Source organism: Cebus imitator, unplaced genomic scaffold (genome assembly GCF_001604975.1).
Source record: "Cebus imitator isolate Cc_AM_T3 unplaced genomic scaffold, Cebus_imitator-1.0 Scaffold71, whole genome shotgun sequence".
In the NCBI taxonomy this organism is placed as follows: domain Eukaryota; kingdom Metazoa; phylum Chordata; class Mammalia; order Primates; family Cebidae; genus Cebus; species Cebus imitator.
In genome coordinates, this window is record NW_016107386.1 from 1,382,299 (window position 1) to 1,399,279 (window position 16,981).

The following is a 16,981-nucleotide window of genomic DNA, read 5'->3' on the forward strand; positions in this document are numbered from 1 at the left end:
GATCTGACATTCACCGGCCTGGTACCAGCTGGACCCAGGAGGGCAAAACCAAGGCAAGGAGAGCAGCGCCCCTCCTCACACCGATGCCTGAAGAGCCCAGGCCTGCAGGAGTCGGGGGAATAGGCGAGGCAGGGAGTGGGACTGCGCCATCATGTTTATTAGAAGGTTGGATTTCAGTGTGTGCTCTAGACAGATTACAGAATAAATACCTGTGCCTTGAGCACAGGAAGTCCACGATTCATACAAAGTGCTCACTACAGGAAGTTGCTGTGTCAAAATCCAGGCAAGGACCCAACTCCGGGCAGCCCCTCCTCCCTGCTGACCTCAACAAGGGCTGTGCTATTGTTTTTTATTTTATTATTTTTTATTTCTCTTTATTATTATTAATATTATTATTATTTGCTTTTGCTGTGGTCACTATCATTGGCAAAGTTCCTTTCCCCTTTCCTGGACATAGGGTTCCTGTCTTTAAAAGATTCCACTCTGAGGCTGAAGGTGCCAAAAGCTGCTTGAGAAGTGGCCTTTGAACTCCGTCTGGGACGATGGTGAGGAGAAAGAAGCAGGAGAAATCATTCTTGGTTTAACAAAATTAAAAAAAAAACAAAAACAAAAGTCCCACAATCTAAAGGTCATTCCTTACTCGATCAGTGATCAAATCGCCCAAAAGAAAAACATGAGAAACAAGCCGGAGGCCCTGGGCATTCCTGCTGGGCGGGTAAGAAGGGTGGGACCCCTGAGCTTTCAGGGAACTGAGGCTCCTTCCAGCCACGGGGGTGTGAAGAGGAAGGAGTAGAGGAAAAAAGGAGAGACCGAGAGAGAGCTCAGCGCCTCCACACAGACACTTTCCCATCTCCAGGGCCACCTGCGGTCCCGGCCCAAGCCAGCTACCTCTGTCACCTCTGCGTCCAGGAGATTCGTAATAAAAAAAAAATCAAAAACAAAGCCAAAAAAACAAAATCCAAAAGGAAAAGACCTAGGGCATGGAATGAGGAAGAGGGGAGGAGAGGAAGGTAGAAGGGCAGGTCTCTGGATGCATAACTCCCGAGCCCGGGGGCCAGGGTGGGAGGGGGGAAGGTTCCCAAGCGCCCCGCCGCCTGCGTGGCGTTAGCTCGTCACGTAGTGTTTGGTGGACGGCTGCCCATACACCCTGTAGAAATCCTGGTGGCCGGGCTGCTGGGAGGCGTCGAGCCAGTCTCTGACCGCCAGGCTGGGAAGGGACTGGGGGACGGAGGGTGTGGGCGGGAGCGGGTGTGAGTACTCCTGTGAGGGCACTGTCCAGGGAAAGTGGCCGGAGCGGGGGTAGGGCTGGTGGCCGCCATGATTAGCCACGGAAGAACAGTAACAGTTGTCCACAGAACAGACGAGAATCTTGCGGCCGCCATACTGGGGGAGCATGGGCTGCTGGGTGGCGGAGCCATTGGGATACTGCGATGGGGGGAACACGGGGCTTGAGTGCACTGGTTGGGCGCCGCCCGGCAGGGCCACCAAGTGCTGCGTGGAGCTGCAGGGCCCCAGGGGCTGCCCAGACTGGCCCTCACCGCTGGCTGTGCCCGCCGCCCCGTACTGGCCGCCCACAGGGCCCGACGACGTCTCTAGGAAACTGGCCTCCGGGAAGGCCGTTGAGTGCTTGCGCTTTTCCGCCCCAGAGCTGCTGACGCCGCAAGGGTACAGGGGGACGCTCTGCAGGAAGGGCACTGGCGTGCTGAAGGGGCCTGTGGAGAATTGGGGTAAAAGTCGCCAAAGCTCCCACCCCAAGCAACCCAGGTCTCCTCTCCCCTGGGTTGGACCTGGGGACCTTTGACTCCTAGAGGCCCAAGCATGTCACATCTCAGGTGATGCTTGCTCCTCTACCATTAGGAGGGAGAAAATAGTTATACGCCCACTTTAAGCTGAAGAAACACAGATTTTGAGGGGTCATGTGGCTTACCCACAGTCCCACAGCTACAAGTGGCAAAGCTAGGATGTGAGGACAGGTCTCCTGGACTGGGTCACACTGCCTCTCGTGGGTGGGGGGCGGGGAGGCTCTGGCGCTGAACCCCTGCCCAAAGGGCCCTCTCTCCCTTTGGTGGAACACCCCACCCTCACCTTCTAGCATCTTCCGCAGCTGCTTCTCCTTCTTGGCCACCTCGTTCAGGAAGAGCTTGGAGTTCAGGTGGCCGATCTTAGGGGGGGAAAGGCTGCTGCCTGTGCAGGTCTGGGTCCTGGGGGCAGTGGACGGGGCCTCTGCTGTGAGGAGGCATCACCGGTGAGCCCGCCCTACCTCCCCGCCATGGGCCTGGCCCCTCTGTCCTCCCCAGGATGTGCCTCGGGGAGGGCTGGGGCTGTCAGCTCACCTGTCCATCAGGATTTTCACAGACTTGGTGTTCTGTTGGGGAAAGAAAAGAGTCAGTCAGTGGAAAAGGCAGCTCCGGGAGAGGGGAAGACAGAAGCTGCCCCCCCAACCTCCCCCAAGCTGGGTGGATCTTCTCATTCTGGACAGAAGGTGGAGAGGTGGGGGTCACCATTTGTGGAAGAAGAGCTAACATTTACTGAGCTCTTGCCACGTGACCCAGGCGTTGTTGGTGTTTTCTGTGTGTTCATAACTTCACCCACACAGCTGCCAAGGAGATGGGTGCTGCAGCCCACCACACTGTTTTAGCTCAAGTTTTTGGGGCCAGATGTATTTTAGAATTTGGAATTTTTTGGATTTTAGAAGGAGAATATAGCGCCTGTATCATATATTACATACCATCCCCAGCAAGACACCACAGTCCAATCCATCAACATTTCTGCTGCAAAATGTTTGAATTTTCATACCACATGAGATAAAAACCATAAACTGCCTAACATCAGTTCAGGTCCATTTTCGCTGTTAAATTAGATGACAGATTTGTTTCTGTCAGTTTTCAGAGATCTTTTTTAAATATGGAATTGTGGATAAAGAAGAGTAGATCTGTATTATCAATACCACTTTGTAGGTGAGTAAGCAAGGCCCGAGATGTACCTATGACTTGCCCAAGGTCACAGAGCTAGAAAGAACAGGCAGGTGGATTTGAACCCATGTAGTCTGGCCCCACAGGGAAGGGCATGTGAGCTACCGGTGGGGGAAACTGCAGACCCCAATTTGGGAACAGCCCTCTGGGTGCCGCCAGCCTGGTCCTGGGCCCAGCCCACCTTCATGAAGCTGACATCCTCTGTCTTATCAAACAGCAGCTGCAGGGAGCCCAGCAGCTTCTTGGCCTCCTGCATGCGCTCCCCGAGGTGCAGCGCCTGCGCTGCGTTCTCGCTGCAGAACTTGGCCTGGGCCTTGTCCAGGACCTCCACTGTCTGCCGCAGGTCCTCATCTAGCAGCTGGTGCAGCTTCTCGTACTGCAGCCGAACTTCTTCCTTCAGTTGGTTCACTTTCTCCTGTGAGTACAGGAACAGGAGTGGCCGGGAAGGTGAGCCCTGGAGACCTTTGGTGGCCCCCCTCACCCATCTCACATCCTAGAATCTCCCAAGTAGCCAGGCTGCCCCAGGCTCCCAGGGGCAAGGTCTGACTTGCCAGTCCCCACTGCTAGCACAGGGCTCTGGGCCAGCATCTCCTGGTACCAGTGGGCATCCAGAACAGTTCACTGAATGACTGACAGAGGGGTCTGGCACAGAGCCACACAGTCAAACCTTAGTAAGGAACTCACCCAAAGCCCTGCATCCAAGCCACCCCCCACCCACCCTGCAGCATGGCCTTGGGCTTAGCTACCTCCACCAGGCGCTTGTCTGACTCGAGTTTGTACAGCTGGTCCTCAATGTCCTGCTCTCGCTCCTCCAGCCGGTCCTGCTGCTTCATGAGCATCTTCTGCAGGGACAGTTGGGTGGGGGTATCAGAGGGGCTGTGGCCCCAACCCTGACCCATGCTTCCCTCTACACCACACACCCATCCTATGGATCCTTTGACCCGGATGTCACCAAGCCTCTGCCACCCAGCCCCTCTGGCCCCCTGCAATCACAGAGGCCTGTTCCCAGCTCCCCCCAGAATAGTTTCCAATGCATATATATTTATTTACACTATTTTTTTAGAAGGAGTCTCACTCTGTTGCCCAGGCTGGCATGATCTCAGCTCACTGCAACCTCCACCTCCCCGGTTTAAGGCAGGATTCTCCTGCCACAGCCTCCCAAGTAGCTGGGATTACAGACATGTGCCACCATGCCCAACTCATTTTTTTGTATACTTAGTAGAGATGGGGTTTCACTATGTTGGCCAGGCTTGTCTCAAACTCCTGACCTAAAATGATCTGCCTGCCTCAGCCTCCCAAAGTGCCGGGATTATAGGTGTGAGCCACCATGCCTAGCCCCCATGCATATTTAAATGCTGAGCTTTCTGAGAGCAGGGTTAGACCAACTTCTGTTCTAAGTACTTTTCCTGTACAGATTTATCTAATCATCCCAGTAATGATATGAGGTAAGTACTATCATTATTCTCATTTCACAGAAAAGATAACTGAAGCCTAGAAAGGTTAAGTCATTTGTCTATAGTCGCACAGCTTGTAAACAACAGAGCTGGGGCACAAACCCAGGTGATCTGGCAGCAGGGTCTATTCTGACCCAGGCCCTGCTGCCTCTGAGTCCTGGAGCACATCGTCTGAGAGATGAGTACCCTGCTAACGCCCTTTTCGGCCTTAGCCCACCTGCACTCAGGTGAATTTAAAAAAAAATGAGAGAGAGATGAGTATCCTAAGATGCAGGGGGTCAAATTCCCTTCCAAAGCTGCACTAGCCTCTGGCCCGGTCCAAAGATCTCACCTTATACTTGCCTTACATTAGGGGGCATCAAGCCAGCCACCCGCTCCCTTGTTCTAAAAACCTAGCGCTAGGACTCTGGAGTCCTGGTCAGCTCCCTTAGCCCCTCAGTGGGACCCAGGCAGAAAGGAGATTTGGGCTCTCCTACGACCCGAGGCCAGGCTGCTGGAAGGTGCTGGACCAAGCTGCTCTTCTCAGCTCATAATCTCCTGTCCCTACAACACCTCGCCTCCCAGCCACCCCCCTCTCCTGCGCTCCTCTCACCAGGTATGCCTCTTCAGACAGGCTTTCTCCCATGCTCAGAATCTCTCAATGACTCCCTCCTGTCAACTACTTTAGCACGGCAATGAAGGCTCTTTTGCACCCTGACTCTTCCAGCTAGCTGGGTTGGTATCCTGTCCCCAACTCTGCACATGGAAACTGCCTGCAGCTCTAGGTACGTTCTTCTGCAGCCCACAGTGCCCCCTCCCTCCCCTTGTCTATCCTTCAAGGCCCAACTTAAGTCCCCACTCCTCTAGGAAACTTTCCATGACTGCTGCTCTGAGGCTATGCAGGTCCCTCCCTGTCCTGGCTGTCCCATTCTGCCCTCCCTCTCAGGCTGTGCTGTCCAATATGGTGGCCACTGGTCATATGTGGCGATTTAAATCCAAGTTAACGAAAAATCAAAAATAAGGCCAGGCGCGTTGGCTCATGCCTGTAATACCAGCACTTTGGGAGGCCGAAGTGGGTGGATCACATGAGGTCGGGTGTTTGAGACCAGCCTGAGCAACATGGAGAAACCCCATCTCTACTGAAAATACAAAATTAGCCAGGCATGGCAGTGCACGCCTGTAATCCCAGCTACTCAGGAGGCTGAGGCAGGAGAACTGCTTGAACCCTGGAGGTGGAGATTGCGGTGAGCCAAGATCACACCATTTCACTCCAGCCTGGGTGACAGAGTGAGACTCCATCTCAAAAAATAACTAAATAAAATAAGTTAAATATCAGTTCCTCATGCACCAGCTTCATTTCAAGTGCCCAGTACCTACATATCACTGGTCTCAGATACTAAAGCTACAAAATGTTCCCATCATCGCAGAAATTCTATTAGCATTATTCTGGAGTCTTCCAATTGTCTCACAAACCATGGTCTCATCTCCCCATAAGACTCAAGGCCTCTTAAGAACGGGGATTTGCTGCGTCTTTCTCCACCTCTCTTCAGAGCCAGGCCACACAAAGGCCTGGGCGGCCTGAGATGCATAACAAATTCACTCAATAAGCTGCGGGTTCCACACACACAATAAAATTCGCAAAGTAGCTCTGTGTAACCACAGACAGTCCCAGTAAGTGTCCATGCAGCAAGGAGTGGTTCTCATTCTTCCTCTGTGGGGGCCTCAGAGTAACCCTCCAGTTCAACTCCATGACCCCCACCCTGCCACACCCAGCTCCCCCTCACAACAAGACAAGCTACTGTCAATCCCTTCCTCATCTGCCAGCCCATTTTATATATGGGCAAACCAAGGATCACCAGAGACTTCGGCCAGACCCCACTTTGTGTTGGAGGCTACTCTGGAAATAACCAAGACCCTGGGAGCAGGAGGAGGTGTGGGGGTAAGGCTTTCATCTTCTGAGCTGGGGTGCCAGGGGCCCACACACAACTTAGCCTCTCAGTGACCCAGGACAGGCCCTCTAAGAACCAGAACCAGAGACCCTGCTCTACCCCCGGCAGCACCAAGAGGCCCAGGAATCTGCTGCCAGCCCAAGGGTCAGAGCCCGACAGCACACACAGCATGCACAGGCAGGTGCAGGGCTGCCTGGCACACGGCTGCACACGCACGTGGGAACATCTTGCTACCTGAGCCCCAAGCCCACCTCAGGCATGCTGGCAAGTACAGCCACAGTTGCAAACGCACTTGACCCAACCCCCTCGCAGGGAAGGCTGGACCCCTGGAGGCACCAGACAATTGTGAGAGGCCTGGTGAGGTGGCCAGGACACCCTGGGAACATCAGGCCGCTGACCTCCCCTGGAACACTTGTCCCATCAAATTCTTGCGTATGGCTGCCCCATGCCCACCCTCAGGAGGACAACGAGGCCCCCCAAGTGCTCCTCAGAGTCCAGGCCACTCCCTCCATCCAGGGCCCAGGATATCTGAAAGGCTCTGCTGGCCCCACATATCTTGCACCACGGGCTTCCTCGACCAAACCCACCAGGAGCTGGTTTGGGGCGGACGCAGGGGAGTCCCAGGGAGGGGTAGGAAAGAGACAGCTCCAAGGTCCCAGCGAAGCTTCCCTAAGGACTGGAACGGAGCTGTCCACACCCGCCCCACAGGCTGGTGGGCGCCCCTTTGCCCCATCCCTCCCGAGGCCTCCCAGGAGTGACCCCTCAGGGCACAACAGAGGGAGGGCCCTCCTGTCCAGTCTTAGGCGGTGGTGCTCAGCCCCTTTCCTCTTCTTTTGGGCTTTCCTCAGTCTCCCCCAGCAACATTTCTACCCTGGGAGCCTGCAGGGTCTTCCCCAGGCACTCTGGGTGGGACACCAGCCCAGGCCACACAGAGGTAGGTGGGGTGGGGAGGTCGCAGTCCTTAGCAGGTGGGAGGGTTTCATTTCCCCCCCTGCTGCAGCAGGCTCCTGTCTCTGCTGCAGGGGTTGGGGTGAGGATAGGAAGGGGAAGGAGGCTGGCCGGGGGATGCCAGCGAGGGAGGACTGGAAGGAGACGAACTGGCCTGGCCCACTCTCCCTCTGGGCCAGCTCTTGCTACAGATAGCGCCTGGGAAACTGGAAGGAAGATGAGAAATCCCCACCTGCTGTCCCTTTGCGACCCCACCCCAGTTCACCAACGAAGCAAATCGGGTTGCCAAGACTCTGGAAGATAGGGAGCAGAGGAAGCAAGGCCCAGACCCCACCACCAGCAGCCTCCTTTCCAGTGCAACCCCTATCTACCTCCCCAGGGAATGGCTAAGAGCCAGGGCCCCATTTCCCACTTGGGAAAAACCCATAGTTGAGATTGGACTGGATTTCTCAGCTTAGTTCAGAGCAAGTACTGTACACAAGGGCAGGTGGGGCTGGGAGGACCTTACAAGCGCCCCCGCAAGGTTTGTGGCCTGGACTTCGCATGCTAGAGCACACGGGAGCAGAGCAGGCTGGAACGTGGCCTGGGCTAGAAGCTCTGGAGGCACCAGGCCTCCAGGGAGACGGGGACTAGGTGGGCCTCGGGAGAACCTACGCAGCCCAGCCCTGCCTGTCAGGCCTCAGGCCTTCAGTGGTTTGCCTGGGCCCATGAAGACTCAGGAGGAATGGAGGGAGCCGCCATTCCCACCCTCCACCACCTGGGCCCCCCTCCTCAGCTCTGCTGCCGCTCGCTCTGACTCCCCTCCCAGCCTGGAGTGGGAACCCCAAGCCCCTACATTCCTGCCCCAGGAAAGCCTCATGTCTCTCTGGAGCCTGACTGGCCAGGCCAGCTGGCATTTTCTGATGCCAGACTAGACTGGGCAGACGGGTGAGGTTTGGGGACTCTGGGCTGTATAAAAGTTAATAAATAATAATAATAAAATCCTCAAGTCAACCTTGAAGAGAAACAAGGTCAGGAGGAAACAGGGCCCCAGGGACTGGGACAGAGGCAGTCCCTGGGTTTTCAGACAAGACCAGGGCAGGCTCCAGCAGCCCCTGTGGTGGTGGGAGGGGCAGGGCAGGGAGGGGCAAGAAGAGGAGGCTGGGTAGCTTCTTCCTGCTCAGGACCAGCTCCAGCTCTGGCTCCAACTCCCTCCTCAGAGCCACCTCATCCTAACCCTCCCCCTACTCCTCCACCTGGTCCCTGTCCCCGTCTCTCCCTGGGCCCACAGCACTCTCCCCTCTCCTCAGAGAAGCTAATGCCTACCCTAAACCCCCGTTCCATGCCTCGAGCCTCTGCCATGGGCTACCATGTGAACCCCAGGCTGGGGAGACCACAGGCCACAGAGGGAAGGGGCTCCAGGGCAGGCGCCAGGGCAAGGAGAGAGGCAGCACCTCAGATGCGAGCCAGGCAGACCCCAGAGAGGGCTTCCCAGCTGCAGAGTGGAATTAGCTTTTGCCATGCAGAGAGCAGCGCTCTGGGGCAGCAGAACAAAGAGGCGAGAGAGAAAGCCCCCCTTTGTCTGGTTCTGAATGCCAGGCCAGCCGGGAAGGAAGGCTTTCCCAGAGCCAGGGAGGAGGCCAGCCAGGCCAGCCTGCTCAGCCCAGGGCAGGGGCCCAAGCTGGGCTTGCTCCGCCTCTACAGACCGCCCAGCAGAACAGCACAGGACCCTTTTAGCTCCTACCTCCAATACCCGCCACGGGCTTACCCCAAGGGGAAGCCCGTCTTTCCCTCCTTTCCCCAACACCCCCACGGTGGGGGGAAGTCCCAGGATCCCTGACAAACTCATAGCCACCAAGCAAGGATCACCTGGGTGGGTATTCACACAGAGGCACACTAGTGCTGCCAACAGTCAGGAAGGCACACTCAACTTCAACTCGCAGGCAGGCAGACACGGCTGCACAACTAGGGACCTAAGTGAGGCACCTGCGCCTTCTCAGAGACACCCATGTGAAATGCAAAAACTCAGTCACCTCCGAGATGCACAACCCAGACATGCTGGCTACACATACGCACACACACACTTGCAGACAGACACGGATGCATGGCCACCCAGGGCTGCAGGAGGCAGAGTAATCAATATCGCGGGCATGACAGGGGCCCGGCCGTGTCAGCAGGATCCTGGGGTGGGGATTGGCGGCTAGGCCTCTTGGGCCTCTGCCTGAGGCTCTCTTTCAGGGGCAAGGGAGGAAGGCCAAGCCAGCGCTCCCTTCCATGAAGACTCAGGGTGGCCACAAATGCGCGCGTGCGCACGCGCACACACACACACACACACACCACTTCAGGAGTATGGTCTCCTTTGAGGAGGAGCAGTGAGGTAGATCTGCACTACTGGAGTCAGGCTACAACCCCGGCCCCAGTCCCAGCCCCAGCAGAGCCGGGCCAGCCCTCACTCTCATTGTGCACTCAAAGACAGACAAATGGAGACGAAACCCAGGATTCTCTCCAGGGTCTCAGGGTGGCCTCTCCAGCCACCAGCAATGTGCACAGGATACCCTTACTCCAAGCAGAAGCAAACCCCACACTGGCCTAAGCAGTGGGATCTCCTCCCCTAGAGAACACCTCTTCTCACCTCTGAACCTCTGAGAGTGCAAGAAACAGGGTCCTAGCAACATGTCCAGCCTTGCTCTGGGATGCCTGGGATGATGCAGAAACACAACTGTAAATGCACAGACTCAGATACACCTGCATAGACACACACGCACCACACGCCTGCATACACACACACCACATATCTGCACAGACACACACGCACCACACACCTGCATACACACACACCACATATCTGCACAGACACACACGCACCACACACCTGCAGACACACACGCACCACACACCTGCATACACACACGCACCACACACCTGCATACACACACCACATATCTGAAAAGACACACGTACCACACACCTGCATAGACGCACAAACCACACACCTGCAGACACATATGCACCACACACCTGCATAGACACACGCACCACACACCTGCATAGACGCACGAACCACACACCTGCAGACACATATGCACCACACACCTGCATAGACGCACAAACCAGACACCTACAGGCCCCTCACGCATGCAACCGGGCCTGCTCTTGGGTCTTCTTTCCATGTTGTGGGCAGTCATGAGATAAGGACTCCCCCAGCTCCCAGCAGTCCCTCATTGCTTAGATGAACCCCTGAACCTGGGGGCTGGGAGGGGTCTGACCACTCAGGGCTGCCAGGCCTGAGCCCACCTGGATGTCCAAATCTTGGGCCCTTAGCTTCCCCACAGCCTCATGGGAGAGCACATTTAGGGTCTAGGCACATCCCAGAGAGTGGTCTCAGGACCATCCAGTGGGTATCCAGGCCTCAGGGCAATGTAGCTGACACACTGGCTTCTCAAGGGGAGATTAGGGCAACAACCTGCTTGGGTCTGACTCTGAGATTACCCCTTGTAGTCTCCCAGGCTGGATGGAGGCCCTGCTTGCCCTCCTGCTGGTCCCTGCTCTAGGCCATGACCCATGTGCACCTGTGGATGCTGTGTGTGAGGGCAAGGCCACCAGGGAGGGGTTAATCAGGGCTTCCTATTTCCAGCCAATTGACAGGCATGTCAGCAATCCCCCGGGAGGGCAGAAGGATGCACAAGAGCAGAGCCTAGATTTTAAGGCAGGTGCCAGTTCTCTGTGCTTCTGCTCCTATATCCTGGAGAATTTCTGTTGCCCTCGCCCACAACACCAGCAAAGGCCCTTTAAGGTAGACTCCCTCCAGCAAGGGAAAAGGGGTCAAGGAAGGGCACTCCACCCACTCCCCCTGTATGACCTACAGAGTGTGCAAAGGTTCAGGTTCCTATGGCTCACCCCCTCCTTTCCCTCCTGGGAGGGCAGGCAAGGCCCCTATCCCTCCACATTCAATAAGTCAAACTCACACTTGAGTGACACTGGCTGTTGAAGGGTTTCCAACCCCAGTGCCCTGGGGCACCAGAAAGAATCGGGGGCCTGGCAAGGGGAAACCTGGAGGATGAGACTCAGGCTGCCACTGCAGGGCACAGCTGCTGAACACACAGAATTGCACATCTGGCCCTGATGCAACGCACTCCTTCTGAGCTTGCCCACACGAGGCACAGGAAAGCACTCATGCACACACAAACCCTGCAAAGTTGCCGACAAAGTTCAGTGCCTGCTTCCATCCAATCCACCAGTCTGGAGATGAGGGGCCTGCTGGGGACATTCCAGGGAATACTCTGCTGCACACACCATCCACCCCCCTCACCTGCACCCCGAACTCTACAGACGGGAGACAGGTGCATTGGAGAGCGAAGCAGTCTCAAAGATGCTCAAAAACACAGACACCTAAAGCTATCCTACACCAGGTCAGGTAGAGTTACCTTTTCTCCCCCACCTCAGTTAAAGACATCCCTAGCACTCAGGCCAGCTACAGCAACACTGTGGGTGCGGGCAGGCATCCCAGCATCGCCCAGGTTGCTGCCCCTCCCCTGTTCCTTTCAGCTACATCTCTTTCCTCTCCTCTCATTTTCCACTGCCAATCCCAGGACAGAGAACTGGACAGCCCTCCTTTCTCCTGCCTCTGCACTTTTCCCGGCCTCCTCCCCCAGCCGTTCCATCTTTATTAATAGCAGCAGCTTCCCAATACTGGGGAAAGTATGGGCTGTGCCTGCCCTGAATGGGGGTGGAGGACACAAGGGGTGGAGGACACACTTCCTTTAAGAAACCAGAGGCCTATCCTGGCACACAAACCCAGAGCTACCCCATCCGAGTGGAAACTAATTATACAGTAAATTGTATTTGCTGTCCCCGCCCCAGCCTGTGGTGGCCCTCCTGCCTTTTGTTGGTTGTATGTGTGTGTTTTTTAATTGCTAAACAGTGACTCACTCTGACTGGTCCCCCCTCCACAGGAAACAGCCCCATCTCCAATCATGCCTTGAGCAGAGCTTCCTCATACCCAGCCTTGCCACTGGCCTCCACTAACCTCCAAGGGCCCCCACCCAGAGACACTCCCAGTCCCACCGGAGCAGCCTCGCCTCCACATATCACACCCAGGCCCCAGGCCCCAGGCCCCAGGCCCCAAGCTGGGGCTTCAGAGAGGACTCCAAGGTGTCAGGCCAACCCCTTCCTTCTGGTATGACTCAACCCTGAAAGCCAGAGGACTGGGGAGGGACCTAGGAGGAGCCCCCTCCACTGAAGGGGACGGAAGTATTGCCTCAGTCCAGCTCCAAAACCAGGCCCAGAGGCCTGAGGGGTGGAGGCGGTTTTGACATTGGCCGCGGCCGCAGGGTGTATACAATGGGAGGGGACGCGGTTCTGTAATCACCCAGCCGGCTGCCCAGGGGAGCCAGCTGCCTGAAACCAGATTTCAAGGCGGCTCAACCTTAAACCCACAGGATTCTTTTTCCGTCTTCAACTTCCCCTCCCCAAATGTGGGAGGGCGGCAAGAGGGCTGGGCTGGGCGAGAGGGCCGGGAGGATGAAGACACATACTTCAAGGTTTGTTCATGCAGCCCGTGCGACACACAGGCACACAGGGCAGTGATTCTCACACAGGGAGAGCCGGCTCTCGGGAGGAATCCAAATAGCGGAGTCGCTGTCGGGGCCTCGCTGGCTGGCTGCTCAGACCCTGTCCAGAGAGATGGCCGGAGTTCTGCTCTCCCTCCGGAAGCTCCCCCCGCCCCCCCAATGTGTTTCCAATAGCGCTGAAAACTAACATGGCTGCTTTTGTTTACTTCCTCATTGGTATGCCAGCATCATGGATCATGTCAGCCACAGCGGCGGCACCGGGACACTCATTACATAAACAGCAGCTGGAGAGGCAGGACCGGGGTCACTGCCTCGGTGACTTCCCGTAGGGCCTGCAGCAGCAACGCTGGGGAAGGGAGCTGCGCACCACGGAAAAGCGACACCCAAACTCTACCCCTGACGGTCCCACGCCCAATCCCATAAAGCACTCAGAAGACGGACCCTGTGCGCACAGGTTCGGGAATGTACTAAGTAGCGACTCGGGACCCTTCTTCCCAGGACCCTGTCCCCAAACTTTCACAGAAGAGTTTGGCCAGGGGCTACTGGCCTGATGTCACAAGAGTCAGCCTGCCAGGAAGGGTGGTCCCCGGGCGGGCGGGAGGGACTGTGTTTGTGCGTGTGTGTGTGTGCGCGCGCGCGCGCGTGTAGGGTACTTGCCCGGATTTCATTCCTTCGGATCTCCACGTCGCACACCGAGTGTCCCTGATGCGCGCCGCTGTAGTAGCAGCAGTACTGGCAAACTGCCACCTGCTCGGCCTCGCAGTGGTAGAGGCGGTAGGCGTTGTGCTGCGGGCAGCTCCAGGCCCGCACGTCGTCCGCCTCCACCAGGAGGTGCCCGCGGGCGGTGGAGGGCTGCTGCAGGTGCGTCTGCACGTGGGACTGGCAGCAGGGAGCCTCGCAGCGCAGGCAGACCTTCTGCGCGGGCAGCGGGGGGCCGCGGCGGCAGAACACGCAGTGCAGCGCCGCCGGCGGCTTCTCCACGTGCAGGGCGTTGAACTTCTCCACGATGTTGGTGAGCTTCAGGTTCTTCTCCAGGCCCGGCTTCTGGTTGTAGGCCTGGTTGCACTCTGGGCAGCGCACAAGGCCGCTGTCCTTGGCCCACGCCTCGCCGATGCAGCCCCGGCAGAAGTTGTGTTTGCACGGCAGCTGCACCGGCTCCACGAAGACGTGCAGGCAGATGGGGCAGATGAGCTCCTCCTCGAAGCAGTTTTTCCAATTCTCCGCCATGGCGGCCGCGGACAGGGGGCCGGGGCAGGCCTCCCCGACTCCCCAGCCCCAGGGGTCCGTCCGGAGCCGCTGTAGGCCCACCCAGCCCCGAGCTTCGGCCCCAGCCGGCCCCGACGGTCGCTCAGTCAGCAGCGCCTTCCGCGTGCCCGCCCCCCGGAGGAGGGAGCCTCGGTCCTCAAGCCGCGCGCGCAGCCCGCTGCGTCTCCTCCTCCTCCCGAGCGCCTAGCGGGAGGTGGCGGACTGCGCCAGGGCCGCGGCCGGGGCTCCAGCCTTGGAAGGGAGCGCCGGGGTCCAAATTCCATATAAGAGGCCGCCTCCCCGTCGGCGCAGCTAGGGCAGCGGCGGCCCGCGGCCTGCGCTCGGCCCCGCGGCTGACATTGGGGCGCGCCCCGCGGCAGACGGAGCCTGGGAGCAGCACACTTCCTCCGGCGGCTGCGGCGGCGGCTCCCGCCCGGCTCGTCGGCGCCGCGCCTCCCTCGCAGGGGCCGGGGTCCGTGGGGCCGGTAGGCGAGCGCGGCCGCGCCGAGGCTGCTAGATCCGGACGGAGCGGGAGGGGAGGACCGGTGGTCCCCGGGCCAAGGTGCGGGCGTCCCCCGGCTGGCCGGCCGGGCGCGGGCTGCGGGGCGCGGGCGGGCCGACTCCGGGGCGCTGCGTGCGCTCAGGGGCAGTCATTCAGATGAAATTCCAGTCCCCGGCCAGAGACACCAGCCCGCCTCTGCCTTCCTCCTCCCTTCACAAATAGAAACGGAAGGGGGAGGGAGAGAAGTGGAAAAAAAGGCAACCGGCGAGGGAGGGAGGAAGAAGCCCCGGCGGCGCTCCGGCCTGACCCCCGGGCGGCTACTTCTGCGCTCCCCTGAGGCCCGGCGCCCCCGCAGCGGAGAGACCCCGCGCGCCGTCTCCGTACTGGGCGGGCGCCCGGGCTCTGCCGAGGAAAACAAGGATTGATCAAACTAGAAAGGAATTTTTCTCAACTGCTAATGAACAGGAGGCTCGGCTCCCGGCCCTCCCCTCCCCTTCCCCGGCCCTCCCCCTTCGCCCCCCCCGGCCCCCTTCCCCCCACTTTCTTTTCTTCTCGGCCTCTGCTCGGGCCTGGAAGGCTCGGGGCTGCGGTCGGAGCCAGCCTGCGGCGGCGGGGCCAGGCCGAGCCGCCTCCCTCAGCGCCCAGCCATCTTGGGCTCCGCGGCGGCGGCCGGGGTCTGGGCGCGCTCGCTGAGGGGCCCGCGGCGTCCTCTCGCTCCTGCTTTTTTTTTTCTAAGTGGGATTTTTTTTTTTTTTTTCCAAGGGGAGGGCTGGCGGCCTCCAACAAATTAGGAGAGAGAGAGGGGAGAAAATGCCAAGTCCCGATTTCTCTCCACCTCTGCTCCACCCACCCCGGTCCTGTCCAAAAAATAAAAAAAGATGAGAATTGGAAGAAGTCGGCAGAAAGGCGAGCGCCCGCGGTCCCCGGCTGCTGCCCAGGCGACGCGTCCGGGGCGGGCCCGCGCCCGTCGCTCGATCTGTGGTCCGTCTGTCCGCCCGCGGCTTCTCAAGGGAGGGGAGGCGCTCCGGGCAGGGTCTCCGCAGCCGCTGTCGCCTCAGAGCTTTATCCTCAGATCAAAAAAAAAAAAAAAAGGAAGAAAAAAATCCCAACCCCAACACTCTCATCACAGCCACCTTCAGCCATCTTGCGCGTATTATTATTATTTCAGGAATAATCCGTTTAATAAAAATACCTGCGTCTCCAGCCCCTCCCCAGCGTCCTGGGGTCCCCGCCCCCTTTTAATAATAATCTCGATAATAAAAATGATCGGCTAGCCGGGCAGTCCGCGGCGGCCTTTTCCTGCCTCGACTTGCTCGGGCCCAGCTCACCCCTTGGGAAGGGGCGCCGCGAGGTGGGGGTGCGTCCCCGCCGCCCGCGCCGGGAGGAAAGGGCGCCCCCGCCGTCGCCGCGAGGAAAGCGGGCGGGGGAGAGGCCGCGGCCTGCGGGGCCCGCCAGAGAGGCACTCAGGGGTCCAGGAGCCCCCGCCACGGCCCGGCCTGGGAGTCAGCAGCCGGCCGTGTACAATGGGTTCGGAGCAGAGCTGGGCCAGCAGGGTGGGGACGCGGGCGGGCCAGGGGCTGCGGCGAGCTGGGCTACCCGACTGGGGCGGAAAGAGGCGGGGGGGTGGTGTTCCTACATCAAGGCCGGTCCCGCTACTCGGGAAGGGGGCGGGGAGCCGAGGAGGGGGGAGGCGAGGAGAAAGCGGCAGGCGGCGCCTTCAATCAGCACCCGCAGGTTCTGCCCACCCGGCACTGGCTAAAGAAACCGGCGCGGGGGAGGGGAAGGGGCGGGGCGTGCTTTCCGGAAGTGGTGTTACAGCTGCCCGGCGCCTGGCTCCTCCCCATTTCCCTGTCGCGTTGGGGCCGTTCCGGAGGCTGCTCTTGCTATTGGTCCACAAGCTGAGGCTCCACCTCTTTAAGGCGGGGCAGACCTGAGAGTCTCACGTGACTCTCACAAACTTCGGTACATTAAACATTGGGATGGTGGGGGTGGTTTCCGTGTTTCTTAAAAAGCGATGATGCCACGGCGTAGTGGGACCACCTCTTCCTGGGCCTGAAGTGAAGACCCGTAGCTCTTTTTACAGAGAGGGAAAGGAGCGTTTGTCGGTCTGCTCAGCAGTCCCGTGGAGCTGACCAGGGAAATGCAAAGGTTCAGTGTGGGGCGATTTCCCTATGTCCTTAAATGCTTTTACCTTTATCCTCGGCGCTTTAAACTACCACGCAAAATAGGCATTTATCCCTCTATTGATAAGGAAACCAAGGCTTAAAGAACTGCAGAAATCTGCCGGGCGCGGTGGCTCACGCCTGTAATCCCAGCACTTTGGGAGGCCGAGGCGGGTGGATCACGAGGTCAAGAGATCGAGACCATCCTGGTCAACATGGTG

The 16,981-nt window shown here is 58.5% G+C and overlaps 1 protein-coding gene across 1 annotated transcript; it reads right to left on the reverse strand.

Moving 5' to 3' along the window:
* Positions 1 to 135: 135 nt before the first annotated feature.
* On the reverse strand, positions 136 to 16,325 carry TRIM8 (tripartite motif containing 8). Its single transcript, XM_017531097.2, has 6 exons — positions 13,509 to 16,325; positions 3,719 to 3,814; positions 3,154 to 3,387; positions 2,334 to 2,365; positions 2,086 to 2,201; positions 136 to 1,712 (listed from the first exon to the last, which is right to left on the reverse strand). The coding sequence occupies exons 1-6, from the start codon at positions 14,076 to 14,078 to the stop codon at positions 1,105 to 1,107; spliced, it is 1,656 nt and encodes a 551-aa protein (XP_017386586.1). The 5' UTR covers positions 14,079 to 16,325; the 3' UTR covers positions 136 to 1,104.
* Between the last annotated feature and the right edge of the window lie 656 nt (positions 16,326 to 16,981).